The 21,971-nt window shown below is 37.9% G+C and overlaps 1 protein-coding gene and 2 pseudogenes across 2 annotated transcripts in view; 2 read left to right on the top strand and 1 right to left on the bottom strand.

Annotated features, from left to right (window-relative positions):
* Positions 1-1,005: 1,005 nt before the first annotated feature.
* Positions 1,006-9,566, top strand: LOC100436094 (small ribosomal subunit protein eS12-like; annotated as a pseudogene).
* On the top strand, positions 2,237-3,313 carry LOC100940003 (non-POU domain-containing octamer-binding protein-like; annotated as a pseudogene).
* The window catches only part of REL (REL proto-oncogene, NF-kB subunit), a 48,756-nt gene continuing 35,254 nt past the window's right edge, over positions 8,470-21,971 (bottom strand). For both annotated transcript variants that reach the window (XM_054547521.2, XM_002812005.6), the window contains 6 exons: positions 21,760-21,900; positions 20,406-20,510; positions 20,097-20,309; positions 18,598-18,666; positions 18,068-18,136; positions 8,470-16,951 (listed from right to left, as the gene is read on the bottom strand). In XM_054547521.2, coding sequence (XP_054403496.1) covers positions 16,179-16,951; positions 18,068-18,136; positions 18,598-18,666; positions 20,097-20,309; positions 20,406-20,510; positions 21,760-21,900 — 1,370 coding nt within the window. In that variant the 3' untranslated portion in view covers positions 8,470-16,178. The remainder of the gene's footprint in view (positions 16,952-18,067; positions 18,137-18,597; positions 18,667-20,096; positions 20,310-20,405; positions 20,511-21,759; positions 21,901-21,971) is intronic.

Below are 21,971 nucleotides of genomic sequence, written 5' to 3' on the forward strand. Positions count from 1 at the left end.
TCAATTTGGGTTTGTCTGATGTTTCCTTTTTATTAGATTCAGATTGTACCTTTTTTGGCAAGAACACCACAAAAGAGAGATTGTCTTCTTGCATCTTATCAGGTGTCACACAGTTTTGATTTGTCCAGTTGCTGGTTGGGGCTTTGGTCAATTGATTAGGTATTATCACTAGGCTTGTCCACTTTTATGGTTGTTCTTTTTTTCCCCTTGTAATTAATAAGTATCTTGTAGAGAGATCATCCAACTTTCACTCACTAGTTTTAGCATCCATTGAAGATTTTCACCTGAATCAATCAGTACCACAATGATTGCCAAATACAGATTTTCTAATTCCATCATTCCTTTTACATTTGTTGGTTGGCATTACCCTAAAAGGTAGAGCTTTCCCTTCTCTCCAATTTATTCATTGATTTATATCATGTGGACTGTGGCTTATTTTATTTGAGAAATTGTAATTTGTTCATTTGGCCAGTGGTGGCCCCTTCAAGCTGGCTTCTGTGTCCTTTGGTATGTCCCCATCATTCTTGGAGCATGTTCTTTCTAATACAAAAAGACATTCCATGCTCATCTTTGTATTTCCTCTGCACTAACTCTGCAAGGGGCTTTTTGCTAAGATCTGGTCTCTTTTAGCAGAAAATGGTATTTAGAAACCAAGATCTGGGCAGTAGATATGCTCATTGTTTGGTGCCATTGCTGTTCCCAAGCCCTCTCATGGAACAGAGCTAGGGAACAAACATGAATGCATGTGCATGCACACACACACACACACCCCACTCATACACACACACCTATACATCTCTGTATCTACACATACTGAAAGCTGTAAGAGTTTATACCAGTACTTCCAATTCCAACCTTATTCTAGTTTTCACCCTTTCCAAATTTGTAATTATCTTCTCTGACTATAAGAAATCTGGCTCCTGCTCTTTCCCTGCTGCCACCGAGTTGTATAGAGGCGGAGTCTCGGGTGCGTTCAAGATTCAGCTTCACTCGTAACCCACTGCCATGGCCGAGGAAGGCAGTGCTGCTGGAGGTGTAATGGACATTAATACTGTTTTACAGGAGGTGCTGAAGACCGCCCTCATCCATGATGGCTTAGCATGTGAAATTTGCAAAGCTGCCAAAGCCTCAGACAAGTGCCAAGCCCATCTTTGTGTGCTGTGTGTGCTTGCATCCAACTGTGATGAGCCTATGTATGTCAAGTTGGTGGAGGCCCTTTGTGCTGAACACCAAATCAACCTAATTAAGGTTGATGACAAGAAACTAGGGGAATGGGTAGGCCTCTGTAAAACTGACAGAAAGGGGAAACCCCGTAAAGTGGTTGGTTGAAGTTGTGTAGTAGTTAAGAACTATGGCAAGGAGTCTCAGGCCAAGGATGTCATTGAAGAGTACTTCAAATGCAAGAAATGAACAAACCTTTGGCACACACACACACACACACACACACACACACACACACACACCCCACACAGAAATTTGGCTCAGTCCTCCTCAAAAATAACCAATCTATTGCTGCCTCAATTCACAGTCCCCTCCCTGCTGCCCTCAGACATTCTCCTCAGGCTCCACACTGCAGCCCTACACTAGGCCACTACCACTGCCCCCTGTGGTAACATCTTCCTGCACTTTGTACAGAACAAGCAAATGGCTTTTGTCCTGAATTACTCAGGAAGGGAGGGAGACAGGCGGGAAAGAAGTCAGGAAGGCAGAAAATAAAAATCTTTTGATACCACAGAAATACAAAGGATCAAAAAAGACTATTAAGAACAATTATATGCCAACTAATCGGATTACCCTAGAAGTGGACAGATTTCCAGATGCATACAACCTACCAAGAATGAGTCATAAACAGAAAATCTAAACAGACCAACAGCAAATAAGGGTCACCGTTACTCTGAGGAGAGGCCAGTAGGTAGAGAAGCAGTAAAACTTTTAACTTGGAGCAAAACCATACTCTAGGGAAACATTATTAGCCATCACCAGCAACAGCAGCAGCCATGGCTGCTGCCAATACCTGAAAATGGGAAAAAGGCCAGCAGCCAAAATGAAGGCTTGACTATTGACCTGAAGCATTTTAAGGAAACCAGGAAAGAAGCCCTTCACCAAATGAAGCCAAATATTTCTTTGTGGGCAGTGTTCCTTCTGACATCACTGAGGAGGAAATGAGGAAACTGTGAGAAATATGGGAAGGCAATTTCACAGAAAGAGAATTTAAATAAATTAACAAAAAGGAAAAATGAAAAAATTAAAAACAACAACAAAAAAGAAATATGGGAAGGCAGGTGAGGCCTTCATAAGAATAAAGGCTTTGGCTTTATGCACTTGGAAGCATGAACCCTAGTGGAGATTGCCAAAGTGGGTCTGGACAGTATGCAGTTGTGTGCACTCTGCCTGCCATAGTGCATCTCTTATAGTCTGAAACCTTCTAACAAACTTTTGGAAGAAGCCTTTTCTTTGGCCAGGTGGAGAGGGCTGTAGTCATTGTGGATGATCAAGGAAGGCCCTCAGGGAAAGGCATTGTTGAGTTCTCAGGACAGCCAGTTGCTCAGAAAGCTCAGGACAGATGCAGTGAAGGCTTCTTCCTGTTAACCACGTTTCTTCATCCTGTTGCTGTGTAGCCCATAGGCTAATTAGGTGACAAAGAAGGACTTCCAGAGAAGCTGGTTGTAAAGAACCAGCAATTTCACAAGGAGTGAGAACAGCCACCCCAGTGTGCACAGCATGGCTTTTGAATATAAGTATGCCATGCACTGGAGGGTACTCATTGAGATGGAGAAGCAGCAGCAGGACCAAGTGGACTGCAATATCAAGGAGGCTCATGAGAAGCTGGAGCTGGAGATGGAGGTTGCTCGCCTTCATCAATGCCAGGTCATGCTAATGAGGCAGGATTTGATGAGGTGCCAAGAAGAGCTGTGGAGGATGGAAGAGCTGAACAACCAAGAAAGGCAAAAATGACGGCAACTGGAGCCCATGCGAGGTGAGTGCAGGCACTAGGAGGAAGTGATGCACTGGTAATGGCAGGAAAGATTCACTGGAACCTTCTCTGATATGAGACAGCAGGAGATATAGATGGGCCAGATGGCTGTGGGAGGTGCTATAGGCATAACGGAGCCACCATGCCCCCTGCTTCCGTGCCAGCTGGCAGCCCAGCTCCTCCAGAACCTGAACCTATGATGCTAGATTGACCCCACCAACAACAGAATGCTTTGGCCAAGCTGCTGCAATGGAAGGAATTGGGGCAATTGGCGGAACTCCTCCTGCGTTGAATTGTGCAACTCCTGGAGCTGAATTTACTCCAAACACACGTTGCTGATACTAATCAAGCTGCAGTGTCTAGTTTCTCAAAACCTTTAAAAAGACCCTTTATGGACTAGCCAGAATTCTACCCTAGAAAAATGTTAAGAGAGTCCTCCCAATAGTTAGGTCTACCCTACCTATACTACTCTAGGGAGTATTTTGGAGGAAGAGGGCAAGGGAGGAGTGGTATTTAACAAACCAGTTCTGTGTGGTATATTGTTTAACTGATCAGTTCTCTGTGGTGCATTACTGAGGTCTCAAATGTGACTTTTGAAGACCTAGGGGAACCACAGTGAAATGAATCCATACACTCCCCAACCCCAGAGACAAAGCCACATACACCACAAAACACAACCTCCTCCAGTGACCTTCGCCCCACTGCTCCATTCACTCCCAGGTGAGAATTCAGGCAAATGTCCACAGAGGTCACAAACAATGTACATATAGTTCTTTTATATCCGATATATCATCCCTTCATGTCCTAAGGAAGACATTTTCTGTTAGAGACTTTCATTTCAGTATATCTTTTTAAAAAATCTTGTGTTAACTTGCCTCATTCTTTTTCTTGGATAAGGACAACCAGGAATGGCCCTTTTGTGTCTATGATGTTGCTGTTCACAACTTTTCTTGATAGGCCTAGTACAATCTTGGAAACAGGGTTGCTGTATGCTGAAGGTCTGAGAGTAGCTCTTAGCCTTGCCTATCTTAGGTAGTAGTTATGCTGTGCATATTTAATTGATGTACTATGTTTGATTTGTTGCTGATACTTTAAATTTGAAGTTTTTCTGAGAAATGGAGCAGCAATGCAGCATCAACTTGTTAAAATACATGTTAAGCCTTGAAAAAAAAAAAGGAGATCGAATCAGTAATCCCAGCACATTGGGAGGCCAAGGCAGGCAGATCACGAGGTCAAGAGATCGAAACCATCCTGGCCAACATGTTGAAACCCCGTCTCTACTAAAAATACAAAAATTAGCTGGGCGTTGTGGCACGTGCCTGTAGTCCCAGCTACTCAGGAGGCTGAGGCAAGAGAATCACTTGAACCTGTAAGACAGAGGTTGCAGTGAGCCGAGATCGCGCCACTGCACTCCAGCCTGGTGAGAGAGCGAGACTCAGTCTCAAAAAAAAAAAAAAAAAAAAAAAAAAATCCCTCACAAAGAAAAGACCAGAACCAGTTGGCTTCACTGCTGAATGCTATCGAACATTTAAAGAACTATGGCCAGACATGGTGGCTCACATCTGTAATCCCAGCACTTTGGGAGGTTTAGGTGGGAGGACTGCTTAAGTGCAGGAGTTCGAGACCAGCCTGGGCAACATAGGGATAATCTGTCTCTACAAAAAATAAAAAATTAGCTGGGTGTGGTGATGCATGTCGGCGGTCCAAACTACTCGGGAGGCTAAGGGGGCAGAATTAATTCAGCCCAGGTGGTGAAGGCTGCAGTGAGCCGTGATAGTGCCACTGCACTCCAGCCTGGGCAACAGGGCAAGACCCCCATCTCAAAAAAAGAAGAAGAACCAATACCAGCCCTTCTCAAACGCTTCCAAAAAATTGAAGAGGAAGGAATGCTTCCAAACTCATTTTACAAGGCCAGCATTACCCTGACACCAAAGCCAGACAAAGACACTATTAAAGAAGAAAACTTGTCAATTTAGACTGTGGCAGATATGGAAAACAAAAAAGAAAGAAAAGAAAAAGCAAAAAGAAAGCTACAGGCCAATATTTCTGATGACCATAGATGCAAAAATTCTTTTCTTTTTTTTTCTTTTTTGTTTTTGAGACAGGGTCTCCCTCTGTTACCCAGGATGGAGTGCAGTGGTACAATCATGGCTCACTGCACCTTGACCTTTCAGACTCAGGTGATCCTTCCACCACTGGGACTTCAGGTGCACACCATCATGCCCAGCTAATTAAAAAAAATATATATATATTTGTATAGGCAGGGTCCCATTATGTTGCCCAGGCTGCTCTCGAACTCCTGGGTCAAACCATCCTCAGGCCTTGACCTCCTGAAGTGCTGGGATTACAAGCGTGAGCCACGGTGCCTGGTCAAGATGCAAAAATTTTCAACAAAATACTAATAAACCAATTCAACAGCACATTGAAAAGATTAATCACCATGACCAAGTGAGATTTATGTCAGGGATTCACAGATGGTTCAACATATGCCAATCTATAAATATAATACACCACATTAACAGAATGAAGGACAAAAACCATATGATCAAGCATTTGACAAAATTTAACATCCTTTCATGATAAAAGCTCTCAACAAATTAGGAGTAGAAGGAGTGTACTTCAAAAGTAAAGACCATATGTGACAAACCCACAGCTAACACCATACTCAACAGTGAAAAACTGAAAGCTTTTCCTCTAAGATCAGGAATAATCCAAGGACTTCCACTCTCATTTCTGTTTAACATAGTACTGGAACTGGAAGTCCTAGCCAGAGCTATTAGGCAAGAGAAAGAAGTAAAAGGCCTCCAAATTGGAAAGGAAGGAGATTGTCCCTGTTTGCAAATGATGATCTTATATATAGAAAAACTGAAAGAATCCACCAAAAAGACTGTTAGAACTAATAAACAAATTCAGTAAAGTTGCAGGCATATCAATATACAACAAGCAGTAGTGTTACAAAAAATAAAATACTTAGGAATAAATTTAACCAAGAAGGTAAAAGATCTCTACACTGAAAACTGTAAAACATTGATATAAGAAATTAAAGACACAAATAAATGGAAAGATATCCCACGTTCATAGATTGGGAGACTTAATATTGCTAAAATGTCCATACTAACCAAAGTGTTCTAAAGATTCAGTGCAATCCTTATCAAAATTCCAATGATATTTTCCACAGAAATCAAAAAAACAATCCTAAAATTCATATGGAACCACCAAGACCCTGAATAGCCAAAGCAATCTTGAGCAAAAAGAACAAAGCTAGAGATATCACAATACCTGATTTCAAAATTACTACAAAGCCATAGTAATCAAAACATTTTTGTACTGGCATAAAAACAGACACTTAAACCAAAAGAACAGGAAAGAGAGCCCAGGAATAAATCTATATATTTACAGCTAGCTGATTTTTTACAAACGTGTGAAGCAACATAATGGGAAAAGACAGTCCCTTTAAAAAATTGTGCTGGGAAAACTGGATATCCACATGCAGAAGAATGAAGTTAGACCCTTATCTCACACCATATTGAAAACTCAACTCAAAGTGACCTAAATCTAAGACCCAAAACTGTAAACTATTAGAAGAAAATGTAGAGAAAAAGCTCCATGACACTGGTCTGGGCAATTATTTGAATATGACCCTAAAAGCACAGGTAACAACAAAAAAGAAATGATAGACAAATCAAATGGGACTATATCAAAAGCTTCTGCACTGCAAAGGAAACTATCAAGAGTGAAGAGACAACTTATGGAATGGAATAAAATATTTATAAGCCATACATCTAATGAGGGGTTAATATCCAAAATATACAAGGAACTCCAACAACTCAATACCAAGAAAACAAACAGCCTGATTAAAAGATGGGGAAAGGACCTGAGTAGACATTTCTCAAAAGAAGACATACAAATGGCCAACAGGTTTAAGACATACAAATGCTCAACATCACTTACCAGGAAAATGCAAATTTAAAACCACAGTGAGGCACTGCCTCAAAACTATTAGAATGGCTATTACCAAAAAAGATGAAAGATAATAAGTGTTGGCAAGGATACGGAGTAAAGAGAACCTTTAGCACACTGTTGGTGGGAATATAAACAGAAAACAAAATTTAAAACAGAACTACCACATGATCCAGCAATCCTACTATTTAGGTATATGTATCCCAAGGAAATAAAATCAGTATGTTGAAGAGATATCTGACTCCCATGGTCTCTGCAGCATTATTCATAATAGCCAAGATACGGCATCAACCTATGCATCTATCAATTAACAGATAAATGAAGAAAATGTGGTGTATATGTACAATGAATTATCATTCACCCATAAGAAAGGAAATTCTGTCATTTGAAATGTGGATTAACCTGAAGAATGTTAAGTGAAATAAGTCAGGCACAGAAAGACAACTACTGCATGATCTCACCTATATGTGGAATCTAAAATAGTTGAACTCCTAGAAGTAGAGTAGAATGGTTGTTACTAGAACTGGGGAGGTGAGATTGGGATAGGGGTTGCAGAGTTGGGGAGATGTGGGTTAAATGATTTAAAATTTCAGCTTGATAGGAATAAGTTTAAGAGATCTACTGTACAACATGGTGACTATAGTTAATAACAAATATATTCTTGAAAGTTGCTAAGAGTAGATCTTAAGTGTTCTTACTACAAAATAACTATGTGAAGTAATACATGTTCATTAGCTCAGTTTAGCCATTCCACAACGTATGCATATTTCAAAACATCATGTTGAACAAGATAAATATTAATATATACAGTTTTGTCAATTAAGAAAAAAAGGATTTAAGAAAAGAGGAGGCCAGGCCAGCTATGGTGACTCACGCTTGTAATCCCAGCATTTTGGGAGGCCAAGGCGGGTGGATCACTTGAGCCCAGGAGTTTGAGACCAGCCTGGGTAACATGATGAAACTCTGTCTCTACAAAAAATACAAAAAGTGGCCAGGCATGGTGGCATGCGCCTGTAGTCCCAGCTACTTGGGAGGCTGAGGCGGGAGGATCTCTTGAGCCCAGGAGGCAGAAGTTGCAGTGAGTTGTGATTGTGCCACTGCACTCCAGCCTTGATGACAGAGTGAGACTCTGTCTCAAAAAAGAGAAGAGACACCCTAGATCTCCATCCTTCTCTCTCTACCATGTGAGGATGATGGGAAGGCAGCCATCTGCAAGCCAGAAGGAGAGCCTCAGCAGAAACCATCCTAGTACCCTTGATCTCGGACTTTCAGCCTCCAGGACTCTGAAAACAGATTTTTGTTGGTTAAGCCAAAAAAGGAAAAAGGAAAAAAAATCTTGAAAAAAGGCACTTCAGTACTCTACAAAATTATTTCAAAGGACAGTTACAAATGCAACCATATTCAGCAACAGCATTCCATAAAAAATGTCTAATGTTTCCGAGCAACTAAAACTACCTTTTCCTGTTAGGAAGATGCTATAAATATGAAGAAAATCTGCTATTTTAAAAGTTAAACAGCAACAAAATTTCAGCAAGTGTTTTAGAATTTTTCCATTTATTATATTATCAAGAAAAACATCACTGTATACAAAGATATTACAAATGTAATAAAATATTCTGTATAATAAACAGCATTTTGGCATTTTAAAAACAATTGCATCTTGATACTAAACTTAACATTAAATAATTGAACAGTACCTGAGAACTTTAAAAAATGACTTTCATCAGTACCTCCAAATTCATTTCAGTCATTAAGCATATACAAATACTCAGTCAAAAAAATAGGATTTTGGTATTCTGCTGGGATCTAGATTCATCACAGCCAAAGGTATTTTAAGTACATACTTTTAAAACAGAAATCACTTCTAAAGGGTTCACCTGGTCAAAAACCATACATTTAAGAACGCTGGTTACCCAAAAGCTTTGTGTTTTCCTTGCCACGTCATCTTAAAGCTACTTGAACTGTGAGACAGTGACCAACATTACCAGCTAATTACCCAGTAAAAATCAAGTGTATCACCAATGAAGTCTCATTAAATTCAATTCCACAAATGGATCCTCAAATATTCCAACCTTATCTATATTTTATTACATCTTATGGAAAACTATGTTTGATTAGATAATAAAGTTTAAGAGGAAAAATGGGCAAGATGAATGTTTGATACTTTTACCAAAAATTTGTATTTCATTTACTTGCTGATTTCCCTGAAAACTCAATTTGAAGAAGCAACATTCTGTACTAATTACTGTGTATTAATATTCACACACAGGTGTTTAATGAATTTTACTTGTAATTCTTTAAATTTTTGAAAGTCCAATAGTAAACTAAAGTTGTGGAAACAAGTGATAAGAATATTAGAGGATAATAAATTCTACATCTTTAAATAGGTAAGTACTAGCTGGTGGTATTTTCCTAAAGCCACAGACATTTAGAATAAATAGAGTGATTACTTTTTAAAACTTTGATCTGTATTTTGTTTATTAATAGGGCATGAGTGGTTTTGTCTGTGTTTTTTGCATGCATGAAAAACATTACAGACATGATTACTTTCAAGATTCAATCTTACCCACTGTTAACTTTGTGCTTAACTAAACTCTGCTAAGATGTATTAGTTAAAATATTAATTTGACTACGTCTTAGGCAAAAAAGGGCATAAAACTAGATACAGACAACCCATACATTTATCTCTGATTAGTCACCTATTTCTGGGCTTATAATAAATGATAAATGGCATGACATTTTCTGTTACGTATGATACAAAAAGCATTCCAATTTTTCCCCTTTTATAGTCAACGTCTGAAAACAAAACAGATGAGAAACTTTCAGTGGCAACTTCATTAGCTATGAGATTCATTTTTAGGAAAAGTCAAACCACTCCCAATTCATAATCAACTTTTACAAATAAAGAGTCACAAAATTTCAGAATTGAAGTCATTAAAATTGGCCTTACCTTCATTAATCAATAGGAAATGTTTCTGGAAAAACAAGGCCAAAAGAAGGCTCTCCAAAGCTGGACAATAACTAGTTAATGCTAATGAGAAGTCCATCTCAGGTTTCTTACTAAAGAACCTAATCCATAATGATTTTTCTCACTCTGCTGTGTATTAGATAACTAGAAGGAGTATCTAAATTAAAGATTAATCAGGGACATAGGATATACATATATTGGTTTATTAACAATATTTGATTCGAACTATATAATTTACAGTGTTTCTTCTTATGTACCATTTTATTTAGTACAACACAACCTGTTAGGTAGCAGGCTGGGTATTACCTGAGTAAAAAGTCCCTATTCTTTCCATTTCTCCATGCTATTTAAAAGCATGTGGTGATCCTTCAATAAATGAATTAAAGATATAACAAATTATTTGATGCCATTAGGCAGCCTGGATCACCAATTCCAAGTCTTTTTTTTTTGAGACAGGGTCTTGCCCAGGCTGCAGTGCAGTGGCGTAATCACTGCTCACTACAGACTCAACCTCCTGGGCTCAAGGGATCCTCCCACCCCAGCCTCCCTAATAGCTGGGACCACAGGCACATGTCACCATGCCTGGCTTTTTCTTTTTCTTTTTTTTTTTGCAGAGACAGGTTTTCCTTATATTACCCAGGCTGGTCTTGAACTCCTGGGCTCAAGCAATCCCCCTACCTCGGCCTCCCAAAGTGCTGGGATTACAGGAGTGATCCATCCACCATGCCCAATGCCCTGCTCCATGTCTCTCTTAACATGGAAACTATCACGAGTTTTCCTGAAGTATTAGGTTAAACGTTGACAACCCAGCTGTTGCTGTTCACTATGGTTGTGAGAGGCCCAGTTATTTAAAAGGCCATTAAGATTGAAAATAGATTTAGAGGTGTAGGTGCAGATTGGGAAGGGGCATGAAGGAAATTTCTGGGGTGTTGGAAATGTCCTAAACATGGTGGTGATATGGGTGTTAACATACATAAAAATTAGTTAAGCTGTACATTTAAAATTAGTCCCCTTTATGCATTTTACTCTACATGTGTTATCCTTGCAAAGAAAAAGACTGACATCTTTGAGAGCAAGAGTTTTTGTCTTATTCACCTCTGTATCATTTCCAACATGGTGCTTTGCACATTGGACATTCAAAAAATGTTATACAAGATTGATTGCATCAATACTGGAGTGTTGTGTGAGGGTTAGGTGTTGAGGCTGAGAAGTGTATGAGGGAGACCTGAGATTAAACCTGCCACATAAAGTGGAGAGAAGTAGCAAGGTCAGGGCTATGAAATAATCCCAAAAACTTTAGAATTTCTACATAATACAGTTGACACTACTATTCTCAATAGAGCTGCTTTCAGTCTCAAAGGGCTGTGGTATGTGTGTGTATGTGTGGTAAAAAAGGGAAGCAGCAGGTCAAGGAAGAGAAGTGTATTTCACAAGCCTTAAGTAATCTTGTCATTGCTGCTTTTCCTGCCAGAAAATCATTACCTTTCCCTTTAAAAATTGTTTCCATATACATTTTAGTAATTCCTATGTCAATTTCACCCTTCCTTTTCTTATAACAGCTACTATTTATTCGGCACCAACTAGTATACTAGGGACTATGCTGGGTGCTGGAGTCCCAATGACGAAAAAACACTTAAATAAGAGGATGTCCATAATACAGGCATGTACAAAACTTCACCTCAACTAAGGAGGCAGGACCAACCTTCATAGAGAAGCCCAGTCTTCAAGGATGAGTGTTCTAGTTCCAGAAGAGCAGAGGCAGAGTGGGTAACATGTTAAAGGTATGGAGGCCTGAGAGAATTTTTTTTTTTCAAGGAATGCTAACTATGTAATAAGGAATAGGGAGAAAGTGGTATTTTAACTGGAATATATGGAAAAGATTATTACTAGGGAAAAAAGAATGAAGGCCTTTACTAAGAAGGCAGCAGGAATGAAGAAGGGACATATGCAAGAGGAGACAAGCTCAAAAGGACTTGATGATTAAGTATGAGTGGGACGGAGAAAAAGAATACAATACTTTGAGGTTCCTAGTAAGTATCTTGGGTGGAGTGGTAAATGGTAATGCCATTATGGAAGGTAAAGAAGAGAGAGAGCCAGTTTATCAGGACATTCAGGTAGCATGAAAGAAAACTGAACCTGTGGGCTCTGATAAGATCATCCAGGGGGAAAAATAGCACCAACTGAGGGGAGGGGTCAAGACTCATGGGAAATAAATCTCAGGGAGGAATCTTGTCTACCACAGAAAACCCAGAGGAGTATCCAAAGAGGGAAGTATAGGAGGTTATAAATAGGTCAAGCAGTGTGAGGACTGATAAAAAGACACTAGATTTGACAAGGCCGGCAGTCTCCGCTCATCTTTCCCAGAATATCCTAAGAAAATTGTAGGAGCTAAAAATAGAGATGGCTGGGCTAAGGAATAACTGGGAAGGGAGAAAATGGAGGCTGGAAGCATTTCAGAAGTCAGGATGCAAACGCATCCAAGTGGTAGGAAAGGTTTTATTTGGTCTTTCCTTTTAGGCTAATGAAGACATTTACCATGTTTATACAAAGAAAGGAATCACTAAGTGGTGATGTAAGGATAAAGTAAACACAGCCTGGCAGAGAAAAGAGGAGGGATCCAGTGCACAAGTAGAGTTCAGAAAAGTGCCTCAGAAACTAAAAGCAGGTGTTAAAAGAGCAGGTGAAAAGCATAAATATATGTAGAGATAGAGGAGAAACGTTACCAAATTCATTTTAAATTAAAGTCTATGGTCAAAAAATAGCACCTGAAAAATGAAAAATCCATTGGGAATATTCTAAACACAGAGGTAGCAGAACCTTAATTCTGCTTACACCGCAAAACTAGCCAACGCTTATTTAGTTTTAAAAAAATATTCTAAACACAGATGTAGCAGAACCTTAATTCTGCTTATACTTACTTATACTAAGTAGCCAACGCTTATTTAGTTTAAAGAAAAAAACTCATGTAGCTATTCCAACAGTCAGTGTTTAAACTGATTGGTGCTAATTAATCCAAAACTATGAGATTCTGTATTAAAAAAAAAAATTCTCCCCACCTATCCATCATCATCTAGAGACATCCTGGGTTCATATTTTGAACAGAAAAGAAATTGTGCCTTCAGGTTTTTCTTTCTCCCTGGTAAGTTCTATTTATGTGCTTATGATTTTAAAAATTTATTTTAATTTATATTTTTAAATAAAAAATAAAACATTACTTTCTACCTTTTTTATTGAATTCTATGATTCTTGTGAGATTTCATAATGGCTGTTCATGAAAAATTTATAATACAGAAATATTTCCTTTTGAAATAATAATTTCTGAGGAATATTAATGGTACTCAGGGGTCTTTAATTCTTTTTTTTTTCCTTCCTGAACCATCCTGAGCCCAAGTCTTACCTTGCTCTCTTCCCTATTTCCCAGTATCATTTAACTGAGAATTTTTGTTTTTATGGCATTCACACATTTCTCAATTTGACCGAAACGACTAGTTTATATAAAGTTATGGTTTGGTTAGACATCGTGTAAGTAAAATGACAGACTGTTTCTTGCTAGGAAGATATTCAACATTTAGGGCAGGTTCTAGTTGTAAAACAAACTAGGTCTTTAATAAGTTAATTACTTAGCATAATGATAATTCCATCATAATTAAGATTATTGCCCAACTTTAATCTGTAATAATAAAATATAATGATCTAATTAACCCTTACAATGTCTTTGGGAAATAAAAGGGCACAATAAATAATTATATATCAAATGAAAACTCCTAAAATATAACTACCTTTTGAAGCAAAGTGAAAGGTTTGTAAATGCCAGAATTACCAAAAGTCATGAAACACAAACAGCAAATAAAGTGTAATGTTACAGCTATAACAACTCAGATAAAGTATGTAGAAACAACTAGGAAACACTGAGAATTTTAAATCTGATTAAGGAGCTAGTAGAGATTACCCAGCATTCAGCTCACCATTTGAAACCAGCCAAATGAATATGTAACAAGTCTCTTTTAAAAATCTTGTACTTTGAAAAGGAAATGTGTTATAAGTGTTACTCAATCTGGAAGTTGCAATGAGCTTGACAATGTCAAAACATGGATTTAGAGATTCTCAATGAACCTCTAATGTTTTACCGTCAATAAAATCTCTTTTCATAAAAGGAAAAAAAAGATTACCCAAATTCTACCATCATTTTGCCACTGGGATTATTTTCCTTTCAAACAATTTGGATGACCATTATTATTCCTGGACTTGAATGTACATGATTCTCATAAACCCAATGTCACACTAAGTAAAACTGCAAAAATCATATATGTCTTATAATTAAAGTTATTATTTCTTTCAAAAACTAAAGTTCTATTAGTAATACTTTTAAGGTTCAATAAACATTTACTGAGTGTTTAATATAAGGTAGGCATTTTTCTACAAATTGGAGATTCAACAATAAAGCACAAAAATTTCTGTCCTTAGAAAGTTTATATTTTGGTATGGGAAAACAAACAGTAAATGAATAAATACTTAGTAAAGTCAGATCGTGGTGAGTGCTATGGACATACATAAAGCAGGGGGGACAGGGAATGCTGATGTATATATTCAAGAAGACCTACTCAGGTAAGAGTGGAGTGACACCTGAAGGATGTAAAAGAGTGGACTATGCATTTTTCTGGGAGAACAACATTCAAGGCAGAGGGAATACCAAGTACAGAGTCCAAGGCAAGTGCATACTTGATGCTTTGAGGAGCACTGAGGCCAAGGTGCCTGGAGCTGCATGAGGAGGTGGGATATGGTGGTACCTGAGGTAGGACAGGGAGTCTAGGCCTGCAACTTTTAAGGACTTTGACTGCTCTGAGTGAGATGAGAAGCCATTGAATTGTTTTGAGCAGATGAATGGTATGAGTTGACTTGTTTTAAAAATAATCATTCTGGCTACTTTACGGGGAACAGACTGTAGGGATGCAAGGATATAAGAAGAATTTTTGTAGGTGACAGCTTCAATCCAGGGAAGAGATGATGGTGGCTTGGAATAGGGCGTTAATAATAGGGCGTTAATAGTATTCCAAGCCACCTTGGAATAGGGTGGCTTGGAATAGGGCGTTAATAGGTCAAAAGAGGTGGTCAGCTTTAGATATATTGTGAAGGTAGGTTCTACTAGATTTGCTAATGGATTGGATATGGGAGCTAAAAGAAGAATCAAGGATGACTTCAGGCTTTTTGGCCTGAGCAACTAGAAGTATGGCATTGCCATTTACTAAGTTGGAGAAGACTGAAGGAGAAGCAAGTTTGGGAGGGAAGACCAAGAATTCAGTTTTGGATATGCTGAGAGTGAGCTTTAATTAGATTTCTAGATAGAGATGTCAAATAGGCAGTTTTATGAGATCACAGGGAGTGAGGACATCTAAGAAAGGTGAATGGTCCAAGGAAACTTCTTCCCCTTAAAAAATATGAGTGTAAAGCTAAAATCATAAGCAACTTTAAAGGCACAGATTGAAATAGTATAAAATGTAGAAAACCTCCCATATCTTGAAAGCTCACTTCAACTGCCTTCTGCCCAACTTAACATTTTAAAGACATTTTGATATACATACAAATCTAAGCTCCAAGAAGCCTAAGAAAACCCCTTAGGGGTTACCTCGGCCCATGGGCCTCAAAAATAAGAAATTAAGTTTTTCAATGGCATAGCCATTACAAGTTTTATCTTAAATTTGCTTGAAATTTAAGAATACATTAAAACATTATAAAAAGAAATATAAAAAAGCATGTTTTTTTTTTTTGAGACAGAGTCTCAGTCTGTCACCCAGGCTGGAGGGCGGTGGTGTGATCTCAGCTCACTGCAACCTCTACTTCCTGGGTTCAAGCCAATTATTGTGCCTCAGCCTCCCAAGTAGCTGACAGTACAGGCATGTACCACCATGCTCAGCTAATTTTTGTATTTTTAGTAGAGACGGGGTTTCACCATGTTGGCCAGGCTGGTCTCGAATTCCTGGTCTCAAGTGATCCACCCGCCTCGGCCTCCCAAAGTGCTAGGATTACAGGTGTGAGGCCCTGCGCCCAGCCTCTGAGTTGTCTTTTTATGACAGCTTCCAATTTTGTATTCGCTATGTCCAAAGTTGTATGCTTCTTCCCTGAAAAAAGTTTTTTATATTCTCAAATACAGTATTATATTCTCAGTCAGTATTATATATATACAGTATAAATACAGTATTATATTCCCAGTTAGACAAATACAAAATGCTGCATCTATATAGGTGGTATCAAGATTTAAAAGGATTTAAATCTTGCAAGTTATACTTGAAAAAATTCATATGGAAAGGAGTCACTCAATTGCTCATTTTGCATACTGCCAATACCTGAATACTGACTACCTTGAACAAAACCATGACTGTTTGGATTAGCACTGTTTGATGGTCCCGACTCATTTATCATGCTGTTATCTCCACAATTGAAGTCAGATCCCTCAAATGCATCTGATTGTGAAACAAAAACAGTAGTATTGGAATTGGCGCCTGCTGACATACTGGAAGAGGACATCTGATGGAGCTGTCTCAAGTCTCTTGGGTCTAACACTGAATTACATGAGGGGTTTTCAAGATTCATGCTCAGAAGTCTTGGATTATCAGTCTCTCCCATGCTGTCATTGCTGGTTGTCATCATATTCACAGAACAATTAGACAGCATGTTGGGATCAGAAATACCATATAAGTCTGCTGATGGCATGGATGACGCTTCCATTCCGACTATGTCATCGGCATTGTTATAAATGCAAGCGTTAGAAGCATTTAAATCATTCCCAACAGGTATTCTCAGGAATGGTGGGATACCTTGCGAATTAGAAGGAAGTGTCCCTGTTGAAAAACTACTCAGTGGGTTTGTATTGCCTGAGCGTGGGGTGGGGTGGGGCACTGATGACCAGCTTGAAGAAGGCAGAGGTGCCATTGAGGCATGATGTGACAATCCACTTGAGATGGGCCCAGGTGAGGGATAGTAGGATTCTGCTTGACTTGAAACCCCTGTAGGCATTTCTCTCACAACTGCATCATGAGAAAACAAGTTTGGTTCTGTGGGAGGAAAAATTTATTTTACAAAATTAAAATGAACAAAATTATAAAAAGTATTTCTAAATTAAAATTGCATAAGCACACAAATATATATAAAGAAAAATGTCAAGGAAACCAATGTAACATTTCAAATAAAAAAATGTAAAAAGCACTAAAATTATTACACAAATCCAAAATGAAATTCTGTAACATATATACCGTTTTACAAACACAGGTAAAATGATTTTGGCAAGTTACTTTGGCATATGTAATTTCACTCCAATTAAATATGAAAATCTAGTTTCTGAGGCTCTATAAAGGTATTTTTGAAAACTAAAAGATAAATATTAGAATTACAATTAATGGGATTCCAAATAGCCAAAATCATCTCTTACTCTTCACTTTTAGGAGAAAATGGAATGATGGAGAAAACACTCATTAGGGATAAGAAAATACACATAACTTTTAAGATCTATTACGACAGAACCCTAAGAGACTATAAAATTCACAGAAAAAATTACAGAAAAAATTAATTCTGTACTTATTTACATATTATACAAATGCTTTACAAACTAAACCAGGAAAAAGCAATGATTTAAGAATGTACGTGGGGGAAAAAAGGCTTCTAATTAGCCCTTGGTTGAATTATCTAAACTAGGGATTGGCAAATTTTTTTTTCTGTAAAAAGTCAGATTGTAAATATTTTAGGCTTTGTGAGCTATATACAGCCTCTCTTGTAACTATTCAACCCTGTTGCTATAGTGTTAAAAAAAAAAAAAGCAGTTTAGAGATAATATTTAATCAAATATTCATGGCCGTGTTCCAGTAAAATTTTATTTATAAAAACAGGTAACTAACCAAATCAGTAACATTTTTCTCATAATGCAATGTAGTTAATAAAATCGCTACCATATGAACAACATGTAATTTCTTGAACAATAAATCCCAAAAACACAATTGGTTTCTAACACAACCTTCAGAAGCCATGCTTAATTCATTCTATACTGAAAGCATGAAAAATCTGGAGAGAAAATTTTCAAAGAAGCAGTTATTCATTCCTAAAAATAGAATTCCAATATACTGTGCAAAGTACTGGTCTTTCTGATCACAAGAAATATGCTATAGGAAATAAAATACCTTTTTTGAAGTATCTTCCTTCTCCAATTGAACCGAGGAGACCAGGTCTTGGTCTCTCAGGAAAATTAACTGTTAGGATAAAGTTTTTCCATTATTAAATGTCATTTGAAAAATAACATTATCAGTTAGTTAAAATCTGAAAAATTGGCCGGGCGTGGTAGCTCCCACCTGTAATCCCAGCACTTTGGGAGGCCAAGGTGGGTGGATCACCTGAGGTCAGGAGTTCAAGACCATCCTGGTCAACATGGCGAAACCCTGTTTCTACTAAAAATACAAAAATTAGCCGGGTGTGGTGGCACATGCCTGTAATCTCAGCTACCCGGGAGGCTGAGGCAGGAGAATTGTTGAACCTGGGGGGCAGAGGTTGCAGTGAGTTGAGATTGCCCTACTGCACTCCAGCCTGGGTGACAGAGAGAGATGCTATCTCAAAAAACAAACAAAACAAAACAAAAATAATAAAATTTGAAAAACTGAATAAAGTAAATAAAACAAAACCTATTTAAATATGAATCGATCCAAAATATTCTTACCGTGATCCTGGCACAGTTTCTGGAAAAGCAGAGTTGTCTTTTGTTTCTTTGCTTTATTGCCGTAAGTATCTGATTAGAAAGAAACCAGGAAAGCAGATAAAAAATTATAGGATTGTATCCTCTCCTTTAATAAACAAATATTTTATTCACATATAGAAAATGTTTTCAATAAATATGTATGTAAGTTGGATTTAATAAGTATTATAGAATATGTCCCAAATCAGTAGTATTAGTAGAAAAGGATATTTTTCTCTTAGTAAAAAATTGTTTAAAGTAACCCCAGCACTTTGGGAGGCTGAGGCAGGTGGATCACTTGAGCCCAGGAGTTTGAGGCCAACCTGAGCAACATGGCAAAACCCTGTCTCCATAAAAAAACAGAAAAATTGGCCAGGCGCAGTGGCTCATACCTGCAATTCCAGCACTTTGGGCGGCTGAGGTAGGTGAATCACCTGACGTCAGGAGTTTGAGACCAGCCTGGCCAACATGGTGAAACCCCATCTCTACTAAAAATACAAAATTAGTCGGGTGTGGTGGCACATGCCTGTAGTCCCAGCTACTTGGGAGGCTGAGACAGGAGAATTTCTTGAACCCAGGAGGCAGAAGCTGCAGTGAGCCAGGATTGCGCCACTGTACTCCAGCCTGGGCAAGACAGAGCAAGACTCCGTCTCAAAAAAAAAAACAAAAAACCAAAAAAACCCCACAAAAATTAGCCAAGTGTGGTGGTGCGCACCTATAGTCCCAGGTACTCATGAGGCTGAGGTGGGATGATCACCTGAGCCCAGGAGGCTGAGGCTCTGGTGAGCCATGATCATGCCACTGTACTCCAGCTTGAGTGACAGAGTGAGACCCTGTCTCAAAAAAAACCCAAAACAAACTGTTTAAAATATTCATCTTGTTTTCTTATCACACAAGTCAATAATGTCAACTAATGCAATAAGGTTTGATAAGAAACCAATATAGAGACTACTCTCTGAGTGGTAAGTGCACAAAGACTAAAATAGACCTTCAAAAATAAAACAGAAATTTTAGTAAGCAGTTTAGATGCTTTGAAATTATTCCATACTAATCAAACCTCTTCTTGAAGAAAGAGATGCAGAGACCAGCCTAGCCAACATGGTGAAACCCTGTCTCTACTAAAAATACAAAAGTAGCCCAGCGTGGTGGCACGTGCCTATAGTCCCAGCTACTCAGGAGGCTGAGGCAGGAGAATCGCTTGAACCCGGGAGGTGGAGGTTACAGTGAGCTAAGATTGCGCCACTGCACTCTAGCCTGGGTGACAGTGAGACTCTGTCTCAAACACAAAACAAAACAAAACGAAAAACAACCCAACAAATAAAGAGATGCAAAGAGCATAAAGAAAAAAACCAACAGAAAGCTTCCAGGAAAAGAAACATAAATTATGAATATACATAACTGTACTCAAATGAATCTTACAAGAAGATGTTATTAGCAGGACCACTTCAAGAAATACATAAATTATTACCAGCAAAATGTCATACCTTTTTCATCTGGCAGATATCTAAAATCCATAGATTCACTAACTTCCTGGTCAGAAGGTCTCCGCAACTGCATTTTTACTGTTACGGGTTCTGTGATAGCTTTGCAATATGGTGGAGTTTTGAAAACAATGGCTACTTGACGGTGTACATCAGCTTGTGAAAAGATGCCTTTTGCTTCCCAATCGTTCAACACAAAACGAACTTCTATGTCATCTAGTCAATAAGAAACCAAAAAAAAAAAAGGGAAAACAAAGTAACTGCATCTATTAATCTAAAATTTATTCTAAATTCAATGAAATAAATAAATACCTTTCTGAACTTTGTCACAAAGTAGAAATATTTCATCTCCTCCTCTGACACTTCCACAATTCTTGTTTACACGACAAATCCTTAATTCTGCAGTATTTGGAGCACCTAAAGGATTTTCAAAAAAATGAGTTGCTACCTTAGTAATATTTTATTTCTTTTTGCAGGGAAGAATTTGAGGAAAAGCATTCGCAGAATAAAAGTTTTAGTGTACAGATAAAGGACACTAAATACATTAATCATCTATATATCTGTCCACTTCCTTTCTAACTGCTTTACTTTAGACTTTGTGGCTTCATTTCTAGGTAACGACATATTCTCTAATTACATCTCCCTGCTTCTAAATTCTGATTCTGCCAATCAATCCTACCCACTGTCACCAGATTAATCTTCATAAATCATGACCACATCCCCATGGCAATACAATTTTCCCTATGGCAATACATCTCCCTATGGCAATACAACTTTCATGCTTCCTATTATCTGGCCGTAAGATTATTATAATTATCCCTGGCATTTAAAGCTCTACATGATAAGGATACTCTAATCTACCTTTATAGCCCTACATCTCTCTATCCTTCTACACATAAAACAGGTATATCATACACCATTGGTGGAGGTATATATAAGTCTATGTACACACACACACACACACACACACACACATACACACACACAAACAGTATTTTGGGGGAAAGTTTCATAATCTTTCAAAATGAGATATATCCATATCCTTTGATCCAGCATTTGCCATGCAGTGAGCCATGACTGTACCATTGCACTCCAGCCTGGGTGACAGAGTGAGACCCTGTCTCCAAAAAAAAAAAAACCAATTAAAAAAAAACATATACAAGAATATGTATTGCAGTACAGTTTGCTAGGCCAAAAAGAAAAAATGAGAAAAGAAACAAACCAAATGTCTTATAAGAGGGTAATTAATAAAATTATGATATAACTACATAATAAAATATGCTGCTACTGAAAAGAATAAGGTGATTGAAAGGAAAATGTCCAAGATATATGGTAAGAAGAAAGTTAGTTTTTAAAACAATCATCACTTATGATTTTAAGTTGCCAAAATTGTACTGTGTCAAAAATGATGATGATGACAATGTATTTGTGTATATATAGGAAGAAGAAACTGGTAAAATATGCACCTAAGGATAGTGATGCACCTAAGGATAATCTCTGGAGGATGAGATTAGAGAAGATTTCCTTTCTGTTATGTATTTCTGTAATGTCTGGAAGTTTTCCTATCATGAATATATTGTTTTTCTAATTACCAAAATACTTTTAAGAATTAAACTATTACAAAAAACAAGTTAAGACTACAAACATAAGAAAATGAAGTACTTACGGTTGTCATAAATTGGGTTCGAGACAACAGGAGGAAGAGCAGTCGTCAAATTACCATGTTCATCAGGGAGAAAAACTTGAAAACATAGTCTCACCACATTGAGGTCACAATCTTCAATATCATTCAGCTGTTTTTCAGGGACTGAATAGAAAAAAAAAAAAAAATTTAAGAATGTAATAGTCACACAGACCTAAAGACTTTCTAGGTCCTCC

The sequence above is a fragment of the Pongo abelii genome, chromosome 12 (assembly GCF_028885655.2).
Source record: "Pongo abelii isolate AG06213 chromosome 12, NHGRI_mPonAbe1-v2.0_pri, whole genome shotgun sequence".
Classification (NCBI taxonomy): Eukaryota; Metazoa; Chordata; class Mammalia; order Primates; family Hominidae; genus Pongo; species Pongo abelii.